Raw genomic sequence first — 10,635 nt, 5'->3', positions numbered from 1 at the left:
TCTCCTAAGACAGCCAGGCAGAATCCCTTCAGAGAGCACAGAGATCAATGAAGGAGGCTGCTGGAAAAGCAGGGAGGGAGCACTCTTCCCAAAGATTCTCTTTCCAGGGTTGGAGGAGAAGGCAGATTCCGTTTGAGAAAGAGAGGGAGAAAGGCTCTATCCCCCCCCCCCATTGATCAGAGCCCTTCCCTGTCTGGGTGAGATCAGATGCCTCCTCGCGAGGAGCCTTCCCTTCCCTGCCTGGGCGAGATCAGAGCCCAAGCGGGCAGGGAATGCCTCTTTGAGAGGAGCCTTCCCTTCCTGCCTCTCCTCTGTTAGAAATGGGCTCTCCCCACACAGAGGGGAGGTTGCAATCCACCGGGAGAAGCCTTGTAGTCCTTTGCAGATGCAGGCGCTTGAGCAGCCGGGACTTCAGGCGCTTAAAGCGCTGAAGAGATTAAGCGCCTGTAAACCATTAAAATAAAAAATAAAAATAATCCTTATCTCTTATTGAAAGACCACAGCGGACAAAGGGGTGAGGGAAGAAAAAATGGCGACAGCCACAACGGATGGGGACAGAAAGGGCAACTCCCCCAATGACAGCCCCCATCGCAGTCAGCTCCTCCCATCCTTCTAGCCCGATTCCAATGCTATCGTTCTCATCTAAATACTCCGGTTCCTAACTCGAATCAAGGGAAAAACACTAGGTAGGACCCTAGTGTTTTTTTTAACACGCGTTAAATGAGGAAAACACGGATTTAAATTTTATCCCGCTTCTGGATTCGATTTCTAGTGGGGACGATTCCGGGTTGCTCTAGAACCGTTCTAGGTTTAAATCGGATCCTAATATGAACGCCACTCCTTGGATTCGATTCAGAACGCGGGGTTTTCCCTAGTGGGAACAAGCTCTTAGTCAGGGTTCCCTGAAACCCTAGGCTTCCTCAAGAAACCACATTTTTTTAAAATTATAAACATTTTTGACCTATGGATATAATAAGGCCTCTAATTTTTTATGCAGAGTTTTCCTGAGATCTTCACTTTTTATATAGTGGTTTCATAAGACCTATACATTTTACACAGTACTGTAGTTCCTTTTAAAGACATACCCATGTTAGTCTGGAAAATCAGTATGCAAAGGGATCTTGCAGCACCTTTGAGACTAACTGAGACAAAGCTGGTAGCATGAGCTTTCATAGACTTGAGCCTACTTTCTCAGATGCATTGGACAGAACTGAAAGTTAGAAATTGGTAGCACAAGCTTTCATAGATTTGATCCTACTTCCTCAGATGCATTTGATAGAACTGAATGATAGAGGTTGGTAGCATGCACTTTTGTAGACTTAAGCCTACTTCCTCAGATACATTTGGTGCATCCACCAAATACATCTCAGGAAAAACTCAAGTCTATGAAAACTCATGCTACTAGCTAGTAACTACTATATTTTAATTAGTCTCAGAGCTGCTGCAAGTTCCTTTGCATACAGGGGTTCCTTGAGACCTGAAAATGATTTCAAGCGTTCGTTCAGAATTAAAAGGTTTTGGAGAGATGTTGATTTAGCTTGTTCAAATAGAATGCCTGTTCTCTGGAGGCAAATACAGCTTGAAACAGATTCCCCCCCCCATCTCTTGCAGTTTCCAGAAATCAAAGGTAAGAGATGTGCTATCCTACGAACCCCCTGCACCCAAAAGGCTGTTTTTGCAGCCAAGTTGACCCTTTCCTGGTTAAAAGGAGAAGTAACTATTATGGGATTTGATAGCAAGGAAGCAAAGTTAAATTCATGTGATGTAGGAAAGAAAGGTTGATATACAATAGATAATCAGTGAAGAGTAAATAAAGGTAAAACAATGAGAGGAGGAGAAACCAGACTATATGGTTAAGTGGTGGTTACAGAAAAGAGTCATTTTTAATTGGGGGAGGAATATAGGTTGTGTAGTATATGCCATTAGGGTTTATATTTTTTTTAATTTGTTTATATTTATGTCGAAGTGTACGTATGTGTATATTTATTTTAAAAACTACTAATACCTTTTTAAAGTGGGGGAGTGAATCATTTAGAATCATAGAATCATAGAGGTGGAAGAGGTTCTAAGGGCTATCCAGTCCAACCCAATTCTTCCATGCAGGAAGACATCATCAAAGCACTCTTGACCGATGCCCATGCAACCTCTGTTTAAAGACCCCCAGAGCAGGAAACTCCACTGCACTCCAATGGAGTGTGTTCCCCTGTTTTTGGAAGCACTCAGAACTGATATGATAATGCCAGGAAAATGTCTGCCAAAATGCCACTAAAAGTAACTTTTGAAAGTAGCTTTTGTAAGCAACAAGAAATCATCCTTCATTGTACCAGTAAAGAAATTTTCCCCTTCTGTTACTTTTGAAATATAATTTCTTTACCCTTGTTATTCCTCTTCTTTAAAAAAAATCCCCAGAAGTAATTATTGGTAACTAACTACAGGTAACTTCCAGGTTCTGGACTTAAGTAATTTATCACTCTGCACCAATCTGTTCTTAGGACTGGAAATGCTATTTTCACAGCAGGCTGAACCACATGGCTGTGGCAACCTCATGGGCAAAACCGTGGGGTCGCGACCCTCTCTCAGGATAGCAATGCTCATCAAGATTGAGATGTTACAGTTATGCTGGCAAACCACATAATTGTGACTCTCTCTTGAGATGACAATGCTTTATCCATAATCAGATAGATAAGTCCATGCTGACTTAGCCAGTCTTCACATCCTGCTTCCACTGCAGAAAAGGGCACGTAACCTAGCAAATGATTGTAAGGCAAACAGTGGACTAATGTAAGCAAGATGACAATAAAAAGCCCAGCCAGAAACCTGGCTGGAAGAAGGAAGCTTGTGAGGAGGCTTGTGAACCCCACTCTCATCTCTGCGTCTCCTTGCCGCGACACATGGCCACTTTCACACTGCATAATTGCAGCTGTTTGATACCACTTCAACTGTCAATGGTACATCTTACTGAACCTGGGGATTTGCAGTTTGGTGAGGCACTAGAGCTTTCTAGCAGGACGCTCTCCATAGCTTATTAAACTACAAATCCCAGAATTCTATACCAAAGAGCCATGATGATTAAAGTAGGCTGAAAAGCTATAACTATGTGGTATGAAAGGGGCTTCATTTTTAGAAGAGATTTCTCTGGAAGTCTAAGCAGGACCATAGCAGAGATCCAGGAAGAATAGGAGGGCACTGGGTAGCCAGGAAAACCTGGAGTTTCTATCCTAACATTACTACTCAATCCCAAAACTTCTATCAATTTTCCAACGATCACTGAAGTAAAATTTCTGGATTGTATGGACTCACCTCCTTGATAGAGTTTTGCCACCCTCACAGTCCAGTACAATCAAGGCAGAGCTGACCAATGTGTTTCCCTGGAGTAGTTACAAGTAGTCACCAGGGAGAGAGCAACTCTCTATATGTACAGTTGGAAAGAGCAATGACCACTCAGACTGTGTCCATGCTGTGGGAGGAGGCTGCAAAATACAGGGAAGGCTTTAATGCCAGCAAATGTCAGTGTACTTCCAACTGCCCATGGCATGCCCATTCCTCGAATAAAGTGTGCAAAAGGTTGTCTGATAATAGGTAGGTGACAGTTGTCCATGAAACCCATTACATGAAACGCCATTATATAAAGAGAATGGCATTGGGAACACTTCCTTGCAATGTCATTTCAGAATTATGGTGACCCTAAAGCAGGGGTAGGCAACCTGCGGCCCGCTTCCATTTGAAAATTTTGTCCTACATTTGTCCTAGTTTATTTATATATTAATTTTTTAAAAAAATATTTAATTATTTATTTTTTGGCTTCGGCCCCCCAGTTGTCTGAGGGACAGCAACCCGGCCCCCGGCTCAAAAAGGTTGCCTACCCCTGCCCTAAAGTGAAGGCTTTTCTTGGCAAGATTTGTGTAGAGGTGAGTTGCCATTGCGTCGCCCGGAGGCTGAAAAAGTATGACCCAGCCAAGGTCATCTTGTAAGTTTCCATGGCTGAGTGGACCCTAGTCTCCCACAGTCCTGATCCAACACTCCGCTACACCATTTTCTACAGAACCTACAGCACATTTTGTGCTTGATTCTGTTTCAGAGGTATACATCAAGAGGGAAAGGTAGAACCTGTGAGCCACATGTTCACTGCCAAATTCCTTTTTCGTGGGCCTGCAGCCCCCCCCCCCAGTTTATTGAAAAATGCTTTTGCTCATGACAGTTTGGGTTCAACTGTCTCCAACAACCACCCAAAATAAAAAAAATTGGCCCTTTTGAGGCCCAAACCCAAGCCAGTGGTCCTGCTGGGAGCAATAGTGTGGCTCATGCAAGAGATTGCAGGGAGGAGAAGGTCCCCTCACTCTTTTCACAGTTGCCCATCTCTCGCTATACCAGATGAGGGAACTGGAATGATGGAAGCATGACCTCCTAAGAATTGTTTGGGTCTATTATGAAGAGAAAGGGAAGGGAAGAAGATGGAGAAAAAATATAGCAACAAGGAATGCAGAGAAGGAGTGGAGGGAAAGCAAAAGGAAAGGAAGGCATGAGGAAGAGAAAGAAAAGAAGCAGCAAGCCAAAGCCATTCCTTGAAAGCATAGAAAGCTCAGAAGAGGGAAGAGAGAGAAGGAAACCCCAACCAAGATGTTTCCCTGAAACTGGGATTGCCTTCTGTTGCCACTAGATGCCTCCTTTGTTTCCCAAAGGATTGCCTGGATACAACGGTTGGACAGACAGGTCCTGCCTGTGTCACTTGATGGACTGGTCAAAGTATTTAAAAATAGTAGGTTGAACTGGCTTATGCTGTAGTATTAACTGGGAGAATACAAAACTGCATACTTGAGAGGGTGCAGAAAAGCCTCACCACACACATGGGCATACCCCACACACACACACACACACACACACACACACACAACTTTCTGACTTATTTATGCCCCGTTTATAAAAATGTTCTGTCTGGAACTTTAGCATTTCTGTATCTCCAGTCGTGCATTGAATTATTCCCTCAGAAGGAAGGGTGACTTTCTCCCCAAATGGAAGATGTCCCTCCATCAACAGGGAATGGATGTCAGTGAAGATAAAGTGAATGTCCTCCTAGTTAGATGCCACCTGTCTGACTGTGGTGAAACACACTGGCTGGGAACTCAAGCTCACAATGTGGCTCTTGGTTCCTCCTGTCATTCTGACTCTCTTGTCACATCTTCTGACCCTTCAAAGATGTTGAGTGCTATAACTCCTGATGGTACAGTTCTGCTCCTTTATTTTTTCCCCAAGGCTTTAATGTAAATTCACAAACTTTAAATTTTATTTATTTTCAAGTATCCATTCAAATTCTCCTTTTTCTCTCTTAGTCTGTTACTTATTTTAATTTCAACTAGCAATTTTCACCTTCACATTTCTGACCATTTGAGACAATGCAAGAAAAAAACTGTTGAAGCAGTTAATAGCAGGCCATGTAAAAGGAAAGAAAGCCAACAACCACCTGGAATTGATGAGCTAGACACTGGAAAGGAAAAAGAAGCCATACCGAAATATAGATAAGGACAGGATGTCCTTTTAACGAATGATCCATTGTCTGCTGGGAATCCCCTCTTATTTTGGGTAGTTTTCATTTGCATATGCTGGGTCTTGATTGTAGTGTTTTTCAAGGCTGGTAAGACCTTGCAATTCAACAACAGAACAATACACAGTTTAATGTGTAAATCACATCCTCTCAACCAACAGTATATGTACCCCACTCTCTTCCATGCCAGCGTTCTCTGAAGATGCCGGCAGGGACGTAGCCAGGATTTTGGGAAGGGGGGTCCAGACTAAGTGCCACCATTATAATGGGGCTTGGGTGCCGCAACGCAGCAGCACACACCATTCCTTTTATCTAACGGAAGGGGGGGGGGTCCGGACCCCAAGAAACCCCCCCTTGGCTATGTCCTTGATGCCAGCCACAGCTGCTGGCAAAACATCAGGAATAAACTCTTCTAGAACATGGCCTCAGAGCTCGAAAAACCCACAAAAAACTATAGATGCAGGCTGTGAAAGCCTTCAACTTCACATTGGCTCCCTTGACCTCAGCAAGGTAGTGTGTGCATGTTTGTGTGTGTGTATGCGTGTGTTCATGCATGTGTGCACTGAAGCTGGCTGTTCTCTCTATTGGGAAGATAATACTCTTGCATGTCTGGATGTTCCCCTCTGGCTTATTTCACAAAGCAACAATTGTTGCATGGTAAGTATTGTGCTGTGTCCCCCAGTACAGAAAGATCTCACCTCAGATCATTTTTGAGAAATGAGATAGATTTTTATATAGCTTTAGAATGATAACAAGAGAACTGTTCCTTACAAATACATTACAGAATTCAATTAAACTGAAGAGTTTGGCCCGGTATAGACTGGAGATTTGCACCGGCCTGGGCCAAAAGTAGAGCTCAGTAGAGCAGAGAGTCCACAAGCTCCCGAGCCCTACCGTGTGCCAAAGGTGCCATTTTGGCATGCCGTCATTTACACAGGGCATGTGATGATGGCGTCTGCCATGTGCAGTGCCCAAATGGCACTGTGCATGGGGAGTATCATGAGGGCACGACATGACCCTTATGGTGCTCCTATAGTACTGGCAAAAGCAGCTCCTTTTTGAGGCTTCTTTTCTTGGCAGGTTGGGGGCATGGTGTCCAGTTGCTGCATCCCCAGCTCCGCGCATCCAGGGGCGGCACAGAACCACTCCTTTTGGGCTGTTTGTACAGCCCCTTTATCACTTGGACTTTAAAACCATCTGAAGCCTCCCAGGTTGCAGCCAGGACGCAGGATGGAGGTGGAGATTATCACATGCTAAATCGCTGCCTAATCACCACCCGCCATCAGCCAGGGTCCAAGCTGGGTTCCAGCTGTGCTCCACTAGCACTTTTTCAAAGTCAGAAGCTTTCCAGCTTCTAAAAAGTGCTGATGGAGCGCAGCTTGAACCCGGGCTGATGGTGGACGGCTATTAGGTGGTGGTTTAGCATGCAATAATCCCCCTCTCCATCCTGCAGACTGGCTGCAGCCCGGGAACCTTGATATATTTCTAAAGTCCATGTGATAAGTTCATGAATGAATAGCTCATTTTTTAAAATTGCATTTCAGTTAGTGTGGGCAAAGAAAAAGAAATCGGAAAATTGGGAAGGGGGTGGTCTTTAGTGAGAGAAACTATTTCTTTTTAAAAAAGAAAAGCTGTACACAATCAAGCAGAGTTGGAATAAACAGGTTTATTAAAAGTTGTTTGGGGTTTTGTTTTTGCTTTGTTTTGTTTTTTTGGTTGAAACAGGTTTGGGGGGGTGTTTAAATCAAATTGTTTACATTAATGTTTCAATGAAAAACATCAATCTTGCTTATTATATTAATACTGTATTAGAAATCTTGGTCAACCATGTTTTAATGCTAACATTAACAATCCTGAGTTATTAGGCTTGGATATGATTTACATCTTTCAATAAAAGACCAGGCTATATATAAAAACATACAAAGTACTCTAGGAGTTGTTTTGTTTGAACTTATGTTAACTGAAGAACTTGTTTTTGAATTACATTTCATGCACTATAAAATAAAGTGATTAGAAAGAAGGAACTGGCACTGGATAGTTGTCTAATAATTAACAACTGCCAATAAATTTATAAAGTGAAAATGTTTAAATTCATGCAGTCATTGTAGTTCCAGTAAGGGGATTGAAACTTATAATAATAGCCAGACTTTTAAAAACTATACAGTCGGTCCTTGTTATCCACTGGGGTTTGGTTCCAGGACCTACCTGTGGATACTAAAATCCATGGATGCTCAAGTCCCATGATATACAATGGGGTAGTAAAACGATGTCCCTTATATACAACGGTAAAATCAAGGTTTGCCTTTTGGAATATATATATATATATATACATACATACACACACACACACACACACACACACACACACACACACATATTTGAAGACTTGGATGGTTGAATCTGTGGATAAAGCATCAGAAAATGTGGAGAGCTAACTGATGAATAACCATTTTTTTAAAAAAACAAGAGTGGTCTTTAAAAAGTCATATGATTTAACCAAGGTTTAAGCCATGGTTTAAATCAACCAAATTGCAGTCAAGATGTGAGCAAGCTGGGATACACATTTTGATTTCTGAGAGAAGTGCATGGAAGAGAGGCTGGAAACCTTGCCCCTTCTCATAAGACCTAAATCTGGGGTGGGGGAAAGTGGTGTGTAACTGGAGAGAGAACAAAGTAAGGTGGTTCTTGCTTGGTGGAAATTGGTCAACAGGATATTTAGAAAGACTTCTGTGACTGTTCTTATCAAGAGAATAGCATGAGGTAACCAGGCTTTCCAAGTGATCATTCATGGAGATTCCTGTTGCTGCAGACTGGACACTCCATCTTTCTCCTTGCCTGGGAAAGTAGATTCCTCTTCTTTTATCTCTGCAGAAGAAAGAAAGAAACAATGGAAGAAAAGAGAACATTTCCATGTACAGCTCAGGAGCCACAAATATTTTGAATGGATCAGGAATTATGAAGATTTTATAGATTCTGGAAGACAGTAATACATCCCCAAATTACAGAGGTCTGTGAGGTTTTTTTTAGCAGTTTTGCTTCCATGACTTGACTTAATTTAATTGTATTTTAATTCTATTTTAGTGTGGATGGGAGGGTTGGGGGGTGGGATATAATGAGGGTTTGGGATATAATGAAATCCCATGTTGTTATTGTATTTTATGGATACTTTTAGTGTAAGCCGCTTCAATAGTTTGGAGAAGCAGGATACAATTATTATTATTATTATTATTATTATTATTATTATTATTATTTCCCACAGAGGAATTCAGGGGTATTGTATCTTGCTGAGGGTATAGAATTATTGTGCTAGTTTTTGGTACTACCATACAAACAGGCACAATCCAGAAATCTGATTCCTTTGGAGAGGGGAATGAATTACTGTCAACGCAAATTAATTTCATAAAAATATATATGTCTAAGGTATATTAACACAAGATAGCCACGTATGTACATATTCCAACAGTAGAGCAAAGTCATTATTTCAAAAAGGCTATCTCCTACCACAAGAGTCCAATTATATCGAAAAATCCTAATAAGAGAGGATCCAGGTATTACTCCTTGTATTGAATAAATGAGACTTCATCACTTCATTCATGTTCAGGAGCCTACTACCTTATCACATGGCGAAAATCAGAGGGAAATCAGGGGCTTAAACAGCAATTACCTGTTAATAGCAATGTTGTATGAAAATCTTAATTGTGATATCATGTTTTGTATGGGATAATTGCTATTTAAATGTTGTTTTAGATGTTGTTGAACTCTAGTTCCCTTAAACCCAGCGCAGCATAATGGTTTGAGTGCTGGACTAAGTCTCTTGAGACCAGGGTTCAAATTCCAGCTCAGCCATGGAAACCCACTGGGCGACCTTGGGAAAGTCACACACTCTCAGCTTCAGGGGGAGGCAATAGCAAACCTCCCCTGAACAAATCCTGCTAAGAAAACCCCATGATAGTCTCAGCTTAGGGTCACTATGGGGATGTTCCCACTAGGTGAAACCCCGCGTTCTGAATCGAATCCAAGGATTGGCGTTCCTATTAGGATCCAATTTAAACCTAGAACGGTTCTAGAGCAACCCGCAATCGTCCCCACTACAAATCGAATCGTAGAGCGGAATAAAAATTTAAATCGAGTTTTCCTCATTTAACGCGTGTTAAAAAAACACTAGGGTCCGACCTACGTTTTTCCATTGATTCGAGTTAGGAACCGGAGTATTGAAATAGGAACAACAGCCTTTGAATCGGGTTAGATGGATGGGAGGAGCGGACTGCGATGGGGGCTGTCCTTGGGGGAGTTGCCCTTTCTGTCCCCATCCTTCGTGACTGCTGCCATTTTTTGCTTCCCTCGCCCCTTTGTCTGCTGTGGTCTTTCAATAAGAGATAAGGATTATTTTTATTTTTTATTTTAATGGTTTACAGGCGCTTAATCTCTTCAGCGCTTTAAGCGCATGAAGTCCCGGCTGCTCAAGCGCCTGCATCTGCCAAAGGACTACAAGGCTTCCCCCGGTGGATTGCAACCTCCCCTCTGTGTGGGGAGAGCCCATTTCTAACGGAGGGGGGGGGGGGGGGGGGCCGCCCGGGGGGGGGGGGGCCCGCCCCCCCCGGGGGGGGGGGGGGGGTTTAGAAGGGGGGGGGGGGGGGGGAAATAGAGCCTTTCTCCCCAAATGGAATCTGCCTTCTCCTCCAACCCTGGAAAGAGAATCTTTGGGAAGAGTGCTCCCTCCCTGCTTTTCCAGCAGCCTCCTTCATTGATCTCTGTGCTCTCTGAAGGGATTCTCCCATAGTTCCTCTGGAAAGAGCTTGGGTTCCTCTAATTCGCTTTGCCAGAAGCTCTCTGAAGGGATTCTCCCTGGCTGTCTTGGGAGACAGGATGCTGCCCTCCAAAACCTATCCCATAGTTCCTCTGGAAAGAGCTTCGCTTTGCCAGAAGCCTCTCCCATTGATCTCTGGGCTCTCTGAAGGGATTCTCCCTGGCTGTCTTGGGAGACAGGATGCTGCCCTCCAAAACCTATCCCATAGTTCCTCTGGAAAGAGCTCTGCTTTGCCAGAAGCCTCTCCCATTGATCTCTGGGCTCTCTGAAGGGATTCTCCCTGGCTGTC

At 43.2% G+C, this 10,635-nt stretch overlaps 2 protein-coding genes across 4 annotated transcripts in view; both read right to left on the bottom strand.

Annotated features, from left to right (window-relative positions):
• LOC121923972 (acetylcholinesterase-like) overlaps nucleotides 1-3,458 on the bottom strand; it is a 25,833-nt gene extending 22,375 nt beyond the window's left edge. Inside the window, exon 1 of one of the 3 annotated variants that reach the window (XM_042454958.1) lies at nucleotides 3,301-3,458. The gene's annotated coding sequence lies outside the window, so the exon portion shown is untranslated. The remainder of the gene's footprint in view (nucleotides 1-3,300) is intronic. The other 2 variants (XM_042454957.1, XM_042454956.1) reach the window with 2 other exon arrangements.
• Nucleotides 3,459-7,855: 4,397 nt separating this feature from the next.
• Nucleotides 7,856-10,635, bottom strand: part of LOC121920292 (acetylcholinesterase-like) — a 9,069-nt gene continuing 6,289 nt past the window's right edge. Inside the window, 1 exon segment of the mRNA XM_042447422.1 lies at nucleotides 7,856-8,404. Coding sequence (XP_042303356.1) covers nucleotides 8,325-8,404 — 80 coding nt within the window. The 3' untranslated portion in view covers nucleotides 7,856-8,324.

Source organism: Sceloporus undulatus, chromosome 2 (assembly GCF_019175285.1).
Source record: "Sceloporus undulatus isolate JIND9_A2432 ecotype Alabama chromosome 2, SceUnd_v1.1, whole genome shotgun sequence".
Lineage (NCBI taxonomy): Eukaryota > Metazoa > Chordata > Lepidosauria > Squamata > Phrynosomatidae > Sceloporus > Sceloporus undulatus.
This window is presented reverse-complemented; position numbering and strand designations above follow the sequence as displayed.